Source organism: Hibiscus syriacus, unplaced genomic scaffold (assembly GCF_006381635.1).
Source record: "Hibiscus syriacus cultivar Baekdansim isolate YM2019G1 unplaced genomic scaffold, ASM638163v2 tig00111848_pilon, whole genome shotgun sequence".
Lineage (NCBI taxonomy): Eukaryota > Viridiplantae > Streptophyta > Magnoliopsida > Malvales > Malvaceae > Hibiscus > Hibiscus syriacus.
Window position 1 is genome coordinate 4,346,055 of NW_024063201.1, and position 12,378 is coordinate 4,358,432.

The 12,378-nt window shown below is 34.6% G+C and overlaps 1 protein-coding gene and 1 pseudogene across 1 annotated transcript; one reads left to right on the plus strand and one right to left on the minus strand.

The window, feature by feature from the left end:
- Positions 1 to 710: 710 nt before the first annotated feature.
- LOC120172344 (E3 ubiquitin-protein ligase MIEL1-like) lies at positions 711 to 4,412 on the plus strand. The gene is made up of 12 exons (XM_039179823.1): positions 711 to 870; positions 959 to 1,046; positions 1,188 to 1,244; positions 1,358 to 1,390; positions 1,469 to 1,546; positions 1,630 to 1,673; positions 2,301 to 2,341; positions 2,623 to 2,704; positions 2,790 to 2,880; positions 2,974 to 3,043; positions 3,274 to 3,311; positions 4,098 to 4,412. The coding sequence occupies exons 1-9, from the start codon at positions 812 to 814 to the stop codon at positions 2,845 to 2,847; spliced, it is 540 nt and encodes a 179-aa protein (XP_039035754.1). The 5' UTR covers positions 711 to 811; the 3' UTR covers positions 2,848 to 2,880; positions 2,974 to 3,043; positions 3,274 to 3,311; positions 4,098 to 4,412.
- A 4,307-nt stretch (positions 4,413 to 8,719) lies between these two features.
- Positions 8,720 to 11,861, minus strand: LOC120172307 (annotated as a pseudogene).
- Positions 11,862 to 12,378: the final 517 nt, after the last annotated feature.

Below are 12,378 nucleotides of genomic sequence, written 5' to 3' on the forward strand. Positions count from 1 at the left end.
CAAATAAGTCCTTAAATAATAATCTTATATCTAATTTATCCCAAAGCTTTCTAATTTTCATTTTTTAAAACACCCCACTATCTCAATTATATTTTAAAAACTTTCCTTACAAAACAAAATCACATTTAAACAAACTCTTTTTTGTCTTTAAATATTCTAACCACTTCCCTTATAAAATTAAACTCATCCCAAAAGCATTATTTTTTATATTAAAATTAATTGAATATAGGGTCTTAAATACTCATGTATGTCTTTAATGGAATAACTTTGTTTATCTATGCAACAAGATTTTCATTTTGTAAGGAAGGTGGTTTGAATATAGTTGTGGTGGTGGGGTGTTTGAAAAAACTATAAATTAAGCTTTTGGGATAAATTAGGTATAAATCATTGTTTAAGAACTTATGATGTTTTAGCATAGTTTAGGGGTAAAACTAAATATTAACTTTTTTATTAACATTGTCAAATCATCAATTTAACATATATAACAGTGGAGTGACTATTTTTGTTACAAATCAATAACATTAGTGATCATTTTGTTATAAATCAATAATATTAGTGACCAATTTATTACTTTTGAAACTTCAGTTGGGAAAACATAAACATACTCAAACATTAGTCCATTGGTGTAGTTTACCCTAATTTATAACAAACTTATTTTTTGTTGCCTTAAATTACCCAACTTTTATAGACACGACACGGGTTAGCTAACTTAGCTTATTCTATATTTTTTCCCTTAATTTCAGAAACAAAGAAAAAAGGTAAAAGAGGGAAAATTATATTTTGTTCTTTCTCTGTACTCCAATTGTAACCAATGTCAGCAGACTCTGTAATTGCGCTTCAGAAGCAAGATTTCGGGAAACTCGAGCATGGGTATCTTCTCTTTTCTCTCTTTCTATTGTTTCCTTAGTTTGTTTGGCTTTTTTTTTCAATTTGGTAAATGCTCTTTGTTTTTGTTTAGATGCGATCACTATAAGAGACGGTGTAAAATCCTTGCTCCTTGCTGTAATAAGATTTTCCCTTGCCGCCATTGCCACAACGAAACCTCTGTAGTCTCTTTTTCCTTTTCCATAAATCTTTAGCATCTGTTAATATTTTTGATTGCCTGTCTTGATTATTTAAATTTATTAATCTTCTTGTTTTTGATTGCTTAGTGTTTAGTGATTTATTTATTTGTTTGTTTGTTTTAGAACTCACTTAGCAACCCAAAAGATCATCACGACCTTGTCAGGCAGGATGTCAAGCAAGTATGTTTTATTTGACAATCTCCTCTCCTCTTATAACAGTAAATGGCACCTTTTTTTCTCTTGAAAAGGGGAAAACATTTTTTTTATAATGGGGTGGAATTGATTTGTGTCAGGTTATTTGTTCAATTTGCAATACCCAACAGGAGGTATGCCTTGTTGCATCTAATTGTCTAGAAGTTACTGTAAACATCTCAACTCTGAAGTTCATCTTTTTAATGTTCTAGGTTGCTGAAGTTTGTGCCCATTGTGGGGTGACTATGGGAGAATATTTCTGCAATATATGCAAATTCTATGATGATGATGTAGATCATTGCATGTTTTTCTTTTTCTTTTTTAATTCCATTCCACTTAAAATCATGCTGAGTTTATGTTATGGTTGTTGCAGACATCAAAGGGACAGTTCCATTGTAACGATTGTGGAATTTGTAGGTTAGTTTAGTATGTTGTGTCCAATTTACTTAAAGTTTTAAGACCCCATTCTGCAATTTTTTTTTAAGAAAAAGTAGGGGTAAAAAGTGCTTTTGAGGCTAGAAGCAATTGTCACCCCTAGAACCTCAAACTAGCAAACGTGGCGATTGATATCAGAGCGAGTTGAGGGAACTTGCTATCGCACCAGCTTGCATTATCTGATGAGTTTCTGTGTGTTTTGCATTCGAGCTAGTTGTGGTGGTGATCGAGCTAGTTCGTGGCAAAGCAAGAATCGAGATTCTAGAGGCGTGACACAATGTAGAACATGTAGCTTCGTTTTCTGGCCAAAAGTGCTTTTCAATTTGATTTGAAAAGTTGAAAATTCTAGCTTTTAGCTTTACCCAAAGCACTTCTGAGCAAACATACTCATTTGTATTACCATTTCTTTTATACTTTCAAAAGTAATGTCTAAACAGATGTTTTATCTACTTAAAAGTACTTTTTAAAAGCAATCTCAAACACCTTTTTTAAACCAAATAACCCACAAGCACTTTCCACCGCACTTTCTAATCAGTTGTTTTTGTGGCTTGTCTTCTTCTTATGCCTTGACAACTACTGTTCCAATCTAATCTGTACCGTGGTTTATAGGGTTGGTGGTCGTGACAACTTCTTTCACTGTGAGAAATGTGGTAGGCAGTTTTATTACTATTCTTGCTTCTCTTCTGATTTAGTTTTATAGACAGTTTCTGTATACAATCATGTCGAGTTTCGAATTAAACTTGTTACTGGGCACAGAATGCTACTCTTATAATCAGAAAAGCAAAGAAAAACATGAAAAGGATAGCTGAATTACAAGTTAAAAGTGGTTTTCTATAATTTTTAGTCTTAAAGGCAGTTTCTGTATACAATCATGTCGAGTTTTCGTTTTTCCTATATTGCATTTTACTTTATGATGTTATCGTTGGCACAGGTTCTTGTTATATGGTGGATCTGCGTGACAATCACCATTGTGTAGAGAACTCCATGAAGGCACACTGCCCCATATGTTATGAGGTTTGTGCTTCAAAAGTTTGACTATTCTTCAGTTTGCTCAGATTTCATGAAATTTGTTGTTTAAGACCTTTTTTCTATGCGTCCGTATCTTTTTGACTCAGTTAAAAGCATACGCATTATGGAGTGTGGACATACTACATAGGGACTGCTTTTCCTCAGATGCTATGCAAAATCAGTAAATTCAGATTACTTTCTAATCGCTTAGTTATTTTAGTTTCACTTCTTTTTTATGAATAGTTAACATCTATTGGTTTTGTTCTTACTACAGGTATCGATGTCCCATCTGTAGCAAGGCAGTACTTGATATGACTTCTTTTTGGGAATATCTGGATATGGATGTATAAACCTTCTTTTGATCATTTTATTGTACATTTTCTACTAGACCTCGGTGTTTCACTTGTTAGCAACATTTGTTCGTTTGTTGGATTTAGTTTTTGATTTCAGGCAAAAGCACATATTAAAATGATTTTGCTGTAGAAGTTCTTATGTACTACTTTTAGGATTAACTGTGTTACTGTTTTGATCATTTTAGCATGTCGTTAATTTGTAATCTTTTCTTTAATTACAGATTGGTGCTACTCAAATGCCTGTGGAGTATCAGTTGAGGTGGTAAACTATATACTTCCTCTTTTAGTTTGCCTGCAGCATTCATGCTGTTATAATTGTTGCATCACTTGAATATACATAATACAAAATTTTGCAAGTTTCGGTCTCATTTAAAGATTGCATTTTAGTTGGACGATTTCATTGCCTCTTGAATGTATCCGTTTCTTGGGGATTTATCAGAACAGATATGCGTTGCTTTTTGTAACTTTCTTATTTCAGATGGCAGGGAGTCTTTCTTTTTTTAAGGATGTTAACAAATGAAAAGACTAGGGAGACTCTCTTCATATGAACTTATCTTTTTCCAAATGAAAGGGTTTTATGCTATGGTTTTTAGTTCTGTTCCTACACAGCTGCTTTCGTGGTGCCACGTGCAGGGACGGAACTAAGATAGGATAGTGTTAGAGACCAAATTGCCAAGGGACCTAGAAATTTTAAGCCAAAATTGAGGGGAACTAAGATAGGATAGTGTTAGAGACCAAATTGCCAAGGGACCTAGAAAGTATTTAAGCCAAAATTGGAGGGGGACAAAAGGCTTATTTTGCTTAAGATTTAAACTGATAGGGACCCAAAGGTGGATTAAACCAAAAAATAGAGGGGCCAATATTTGTCATCATTCTCGAGCATGGTTGTCAAGCCAATGGTATAGGTTTGTAGTTAAAACAATGTTCGGTCGAGTATTTGCACATTGATGAATGTTTTTTTTTAAGCCAATGGTATAGGTTTGTAGTTAAAACAATGTTCGGTCGAGTATTTGCACATTGATGAATGTTTTTTTTTTTCATGCAGGTTTCGATCCTTTGCAATGACTGCAACAGTACAAGCACAGTCCAGTTTCACATTCTTGGTCTCAAGTGCAGGCAATGCAATTCTTATAACACCCGCCGGATTGCAACGCCGGCCAATGACTGAGATACATACTGAAGTTGTAATAGATTCGTGATGCATATTCGACACTCTTTTATGCAAAACCCTCTTACCATTATCAAACTTCTTTGTTCAGTTGTATGTATGTATCTGCTTTCATTGTTTATTTCGGCTACTTTTGATGTAGGATCAGTTTGATATAATTTTTAAGTCAATTAAATACCAATATTTACTCCATATATTGTGTTAGCACGTCACATACATTCGAAATACCACGATAATAATAAAAAAACATTAAACCATGTTATTTTAAGACATCGACATACAAGCATCTTAGTATTACCTCATACACTAATATACCTTTGTCTTCGGCATAAGAGGTTTGTTGGATTGCAAGCTCGTTTAGGATCACATCAATCATAACAAAATACTTCTATGATATTATTTTTTTAGCACGATACAATAAATATTTTATTTCTCGTGTTTATATATGTATTTATTTTATTAATTAATATTAAAATATTGTTTTAAATACATCACTCAATCTAAATCTTATTATAAACGTGCCAATTCATTATCAAAATGGAAACAAACGTCTAATGTGGCCTAATACAATAACATTATTAGTCCCTACATGTCAATAATTTCAATTTTGTCTTAACTCGAAATAATTCATTAAATTAATCCTTTATATTAAAAATTCTATCGGTTTAGTCTTTTTGTAATATTTTCAAACCATACGAGCCAATCAGATCAAAGAAGTTGTTGGATAATTACGTTTTGTTAGAAAGCAACAACATGTTACTGTTAAATTGTTGTTATATAAAAAAAGTAACATAACATTTTGGAAGAAGATTAAATGTTAAAAATGATTAAATTTTCAAATATCAAATGTTAAATTTATTAAATTATTTTTAATTAGGACTAAATTTATAGACTACAACTTTTAAGGACTAAAAATATTTTATCCAGCCACTTCAATATTTCATTTTGATAAACGGTAGTTTATGTGCACATCCAATTAATTCTCAAATAAAAAATAAATTAATTGATTAAAACACTATTAAATCTACCGTGTTTAATCTTAATTATATCTATGATCACAAGATGACATGTTATAATGATGGAGTTAAACCTACCTTAAAATAAATGAACGACTTTATTAGCTAGTGGGAAAAGGGTATAACATAATGATGTACACTTGGCATTGAAAAAAAGAGAAGAAGAAGAAGAAGAAGCAAAAACAAATGTGAATGGACTTAATTTGGAAAATGCCTTTGAAGCAGGTAAAGCAAATACAGCTACATGACAAGGTAAAGCCAGAAACCAATACAGTTACACAATGGGCAAAATGAAGAGATCAAAGGCAAAAGCTATGAAATATAAAACGCCCACATAAAGTACACACCTCATCAATATATAACATTCTCTGCAAATAAAAATATATAAGCTAAGAGAAAGAGCTTCACATCAACAAAATGGCGATAGGCATCCATGATCATAGCTTCTCTTTTGCTTTGGCCTATAATTACTTCTTTTCAAAAACTAAGTCCATATGTACTTTTTCCCCTTATACTGTCAATTATTTTGTGCAGGATATGTATTGCCATTCTTTGTTTATCTTGCCCCAATGTAAGTTTGCTTCTACTTCTCAAGCTTTGGGAATATGATTATATGAATGTGTTTTAAGACTAGAACAGTGTTTCTTTCTTTTGATGGAATTTAAACAAACACGAACCGAACATGAATAATTTAAAAAATAAATAAACGAGCACAAACACAATCTTATCTATTGATTAAAAATAAATAAACGAGCACAAACACAATCTTTTTTTATCGAAGTAAGGTTAATATCGTAATAAATTGATGTTGAATGTCTTTTCATTGAACTGGATAGAATGGTACCATGATGTGGATTTCTTATTATGACGTTAAAATCATTACACATTTTTGTAATTGGCCTGTCAACTTGATCAGCTTATTGAGCCAACCCATAGTGGGAGCATAATGACATACCGCGAACCGCAGACACTTCAACAACTGTAGCATATATCTGTGTATCAACGTCTGAATTTTGATTCTGATAATCAACCATCATAGCAACATCGTAATCGTTGGAGAGTTCGAACATTGTATAAGTTAACGGAAATGTCTCTATTAGAAATTTGTACTGAAGTGAGGACAATCTTCTAGTACTTCCAACATGAACATTTCTTGAAATTTTAGTGATCAACTCCTCAAGAATGATGTTTCTCTTGAATGGTATTCTGAGAGAAATATTTGATACGAAGACAACGTCTGTTTCATCTTTCTTAATTTCTCCATCATAGTAAACAATAGCTAAAATACGCCTCATTTTTAGAGTTTTAAAATTTGAAAGGTTGAAAGTCTTATATCTGCAAAAACAATAGAAACAATAGATTAAATACATCTAATTAAATAAATAATATATGAACTTAAAAATTAACTAATGCTAAAACATTTAAAAAAATTACAGTAAATTTAATAACACAATTTAACATTGTTATCGTCTCGGGAAAATATCTCGAGATTTGATTATGCCTTCCATTTTATACCCGTACAAAATAAAACAAAATCGTTAGTACAAAAAAATTAATCCAATAATTAAATTTAAAATAACAATAATATAATAAAAATAATTTTACCCTTTAAGAGCTATAACAAAATCTACTTAGTTTGATAGAGGAAAATTATAGAAGAATGAAATTAAATTAAATTTTGGTGTGGTTTTAGGTTTATTAAAGATGCTATTTATAATGTAGGGGTGAGTGATTCGTAGGGTTCGGGTAATAATGAAGTATCCAATAATTCAAGGAAATAATGGAAGACGCGGATGGTGATTCGTGCCTTCGTCGCGTGTCAGAACCTCAAGAAGGCGTAGATGATGATCCGCGCTTTACCCCTATTTGACGTCAGCTCGGACGAAGTGACGCAGAATTAATTAATGATGAATAATTATTATATTCTACCTTAGTTACTCCATACTCCAAAATTCCGTGTGCCCAATGCCCATTTTTCACTATCACTAATAACAAGAGTTTCACCCAAATCTCACATCTTTATCGTTTACATTTGTTTTAATGAATCCGGTTTGAAATTTATGGCAAGATTATGATTTTAGTCCCTAAATTATGCTTAAATTTTAATTTTAGTCTTCATATTTGTTATATGTTCTTAGTCTCCATGTTTAATTGGGATGACAGACGAGTATAATTTCGTGAATTTCAGACCGCACCCGCTTCAATTGAGGCCGGGATTAATACAAGTTTAGTGAGTAGTGGGCAAGTATGCATATAAAAAATCATACTCACTGTGGGTAGTGGGTAGGTGATGGATTTAAGACCTTACTCGCTCTGTATCCGTCCGCTCAGTAATGGCCCACCATATAAATTTTGGACCATTATGAATTTAGGTATAATTTTAGAGACTATTCTATAAATCATAAGATTTTATAGGACATGACTTGTAACTTAATCAAATGTTAGTTATAAACTCAATTAATCCTTGATTTATTTTATTATGTTTATTAATAGATGTGTTTGTTTTATATTTTGTTGTTTATGTAATCTGTGAAGTTGTTGTCATGTGGGTATGAACGGATACAAGCATGTACGAGATAGATGGTGGGTATCTAATTAGAGAGTGAGTATAGGGTGAATTTGAGAATATATATGCGTGGATTGGTGTAAATTTAAAATTTTTATCCGTAATGACTGATAAGTAAGTGATTAATATAAAAATATTAGGTGGATATATGGATGAGAGAAAGGGTATCCACACCTTCCCCGACTGTTTTCCATCCTTACTATTTAATTAATCAGTACAAACTAATCGACATCGATGATAAAAGAATTATTGTTATTCTTTGATATCTCAAGTTCAAACACTAGGAATGTCAGATTGTGAACTTTCAATGTTATATAATTAAGAATTATCTTTGTACATATAGTGATTTCTACCTACCCGGTAAATAAAAAATTAAACATAAATTTCTCCACTTTTATGACGTCATTACATAGGCCAAATAGCTAATACCCATGAGATGTAATTTTTTTTCTAGAAAGAACCAATTTGTTATCTTTGATATTGTTTTCCTAAAATAAATTTCGAAATAAGTATTTTTAAGAAGAATACATAATCAGCATTTTAACCCTTACCAGTTATCAAATTTAAACTTTAAACAAAGAATATCCCATTTTTTTTTAAAAAAATATTATTGATATTAAAATTTCAGTCCCTGTTCAATTTGAAAAGGAGTGGACGTAAACCAATGTCACTGAATCTATCACGTGGCGCAACAGTCGAGGCTCCCCTAACAAAACAAATACTAATCAGCTGAAAGTTACCACACATTATTGTCAGTAACTAAAGGGACCACCTTCCACTTGCCCGCCTTGTTTCTCTGTCTCAGTAAAATTCCAATTCAGATGAGCGTAAATCTTTACTGTTGGATTGCTTCATCATCATCAACTTTATATATTTATATATACACTTTTCAAAAAAGTTTTCAAGATTGCAGTGACTCATGCTGAAACAAAGCACCAAGAAAATTGGAGGGGCTCATCTTTTAGCAGAGAATGGCAGCCTGAAACCAAAGAGACTAATGGTTATGAAAACTTGGAGAATACATTAGCATGCATCGTAAAGTTCCGAATATTTTAGATGCAGGCAGACCCCAACCATTTAAACGATGAGAGCCGCAACTTTTATTACTCCACAAGTATAACAATGGCACCATTTTAAGTCCACGAGATAATTATACCCCAAAAAATTGGTAATACAAACGCATAATAAACATCCTAAATTATGCAAGATGGGTAACCATTGGGAAACAAATAAAACCTTCGATCGATCCACCACCACCTGTGCTTCCGTGTCTTTATTAATCATTACTCAGTACTCGATAGCTCAGCCAAGAGTGAAATGAATGGCAAACACACCTCATCCTTTGTACAGCCTCCATACTTATCTTCCCATTCCAATCAGGTCTGCAATTATATCAAGCTGCGTAAAGTTAAAGCGGGAGCGATGAGTGACACAAGGGGCATGTACCTGGTACATTCACTCTCGAGTTTGAATGAGCTGTGAATATACGTGATTCACGGGAGATTTCTCAAGAAAGCTGCAATGAAGGATCGTCTTCCATCGTACAAACAAAAGGAGGCATGTCAAACCTTGGCCCCGCAAGGGTTCTATATGTAGATTTATCAACCGGGCAGCTTTCTGGTCTTGAATCTGGAGGTCCCCCTCATCTATAACTTCAACATTCAACTCGGCATCTTCTGACCTAACAGCTTGCATGCTCCGAAACTCACAGAGCAAGAAGACATCCAAAGGGGATCGCATTGTCTCCAGCTTTGCGGCATTGGCCAAAAGAGCCTTGTCCCCAAAGGGACAGTCCCTAATCTCCAGTTTCCGGAGGCTTTCACACCCAGAAAGCACATGGTGGAGTCCCAAATCGCTATCTCCCGCAAAAGCACAGACAGCATCTCGAGCTTTTTCGCATATGTCCCGATATATTTAAACACACGATCTGTGAGGAGACCAGAGAGGGAAAGACGCTTTAGTTCCTTGCAGTACTGAACAATGGCTCCAAAACCAACATCAAGTGGTTCGAGAGTCAGGTAATCAGCTGTTCTTGGCTCAATTATACAAAGACGAAAACGTGTAAAGTTCGGACGATTCTTGGCAATGGTGACTAATGCCTCATTAGACATCCGGCGGCAGAAGTACAAAACTGACTGAAGCTTAGGACAACCTGAAGATACAGAAACAAGGCCCCGTTCTGTCAAGGACACATTTGGATCTCCACCAAATGGATCAGATGGAAACACGCGTAACTCTTGCAATTCCTTGCAACTAGATGCAAGCGCTTCAAGGCCACTATCTTCAATGTTATCAAGTACCTGCAACATAAACTTAATTACTTTAAACGAAAAACTTTGAAAATAGACAAAGAAGCAAGATCAAGTTTGGTCATCAGGAAATGTTGATCCTTATACCACTTGATGCATTGTTCAAAATTTTCAAGGTTCCAAATGGAATCAAATCCGGTAGCCCTCAAGTTTTTTTCCCCATTATTATAGTTTGCAATTCAAATGCCAGGAGAAACACTTCCAAAACAATAAACCAATGATGAAAATAAGCTTACCAATAGGCGTTGCAAATTCGGAGAGTGGCTTACAAGCTTGATAAGTTCGGGACTTTGAATTGTAGCATAGCTCAAATTTCGATGTCAATTTAGGCAGACAGGGTAAATGGCTGGAAGGTAATCCGGGACCACTTCCCAAAACCCGGACAAGCTCATTAGTTCCTTGCAATTAGAAAATGCTCTAGCCAAATCTGAGTAGACGTCGGGCCTTAGCTCAGCGGCGTAGGTACCAGTGCCAAACTCAACCAGCTGAGGCGCACGACGTAAAATGTTGGCAACCTTATCCAGGGGCACCGCACGGTTGAGCCGAAGCGCCCTAAGGTTGGTGCATCTACCGACCAGGCGCTCCAAGGCCGAGAAACTAACTTTATCGGACCCTAAGCAAGAAATATTGAGAGACGAGAGACGTGTACGTTTCAGGGAAATGACTGAGCCAGTGCACGCTCAATCATCCACTTCGCAGTCTACCAAGTCCAGCTCTTCCAGATTCCTGCATTAAGTACATAAATCTTACAGCTCTCTAAATAAACTAAAAGAACCAACAATTCGAGTAGTAATAAAGGGATAACATTAGAATCTTGAGTAATATCAGTGGAAAATTATTCCCTCCATGACCAAATCAGCATAAGTTTACCAAAAGAAAAATAGTCTAGTTCACAACAACGAGATATGAAAAGAAAAGGAATATAATTAAAGAGCAAAAAGAAGTCCACATTTCACATGAAGTGAAAGACGAATCACTTGATATCAAACACAACTAGGTATCCAAGAAGTAAAAATAACATTTTTTTTAACTAGATTTTCCACGCCACATATTCTTAAATGAACAATCAGACCAAAGCAAAAGCTTATGCCTTGAAACTCACTTGCAACTAAACCCTTCACAGGATGAAAGAATCAACACTTTGACGTTCTTAAACGACTTAGCAAGAAGCTCCAAACTTTCGTCGGTAACGACCATCCTTTTAAGCTTAATCTCTTCGAGCCAAGGGAAAGCACCGGCCATCTCGACGATCCACGGGAACACGTAACCACCCCATCCGTCGGGTACAGATTGAAGTCGGCGAAGTGGGGTTTCCCTTTCAGCTCAATGGATCTAAACTCCGGGAACCGTCTGATCACCATCCGAGGGCTCACAGCGTAGCAGTTCCCCACAACACTTTCCTCCGACACCACCGTTCGATCTCGTACCACGATTTACACACCATCGACACAGAGTTCCGGTCTTTATCCGATTGTATGAACGAGAACACGTGCTCAAGCACCTCATCTGGGAACGAATACTCCATTTTCTTATGCATTAATGAAAACCAAACACAAAACACAAAACAAATAATGAAGGCTTTTGAGGTTTTGTAGAAAAGATGGAATTTTTTCTCGCTTGCCTCTTGAGTTTAGCTGGATTTGCGTGTCCTTAGGTTTAGAGTGGTTTTTTTGAGATCTGAAACGCCATTAACAAGCTTATGGGTGGGTAGCAGAAAGCTATGGAGAGAGGAATAGAAAGTGAAGTCAAAGACAGACACACGAGACGAGAGAGGATAAGGATTTTTAATTTTAGTATTCTAAGCAGGGTTAGATTTTAACCATAATTAAGGAGATGTGTAGTAGGAAATGTTATTTTTTTAATATTTTTGATAAAAAAATTATTATTATTATTATTAAAAATATTATTATTAACGTTTTACTATATTTAATATATTTAATAAGTACTTTTTACTAAAATAATAAATATTAATAATATTTTCAATAATGTACTTTTTTAATTGTATAATAAGCTGCACACGTGAGATTTTCCCTTAATGTGGGGACGAGGAGAGACCGATGGATTATTAGGAAAGCCATAGGTGCTGGGAGAGAGATGTGGGCCGTAAGACTGACGATGAGCAGTGGGAGATCTTATCCGTCGCCGACGAAGCGGAGCCGCATAAACGGGTGTATGTAAGAGATGTGGGAAAATATGTTGTTATAACCGTCAATAAATTTTCTTTGGGCGACATGGGATGGGAAATGATAGTTTAGAGCGTTTTTACC

What these genes read in the sequence shown, in the direction of transcription:
- LOC120172344 (XM_039179823.1), top strand. Translation starts at nt 812, where the DNA reads ATGTCAGCAGACTCTGTAATTGCGCTTCAGAAGCAAGATTTCGGGAAA. An exon ending in GCAAATTCTATGATGATGAT is followed by an intron (nt 1,547 to 1,629) that starts GTAGATCATTGC and finishes TGGTTGTTGCAG; the next exon opens with ACATCAAAGGGACAGTTCCA. An exon ending in AACGATTGTGGAATTTGTAG is followed by an intron (nt 1,674 to 2,300) that starts GTTAGTTTAGTA and finishes CGTGGTTTATAG; the next exon opens with GGTTGGTGGTCGTGACAACT.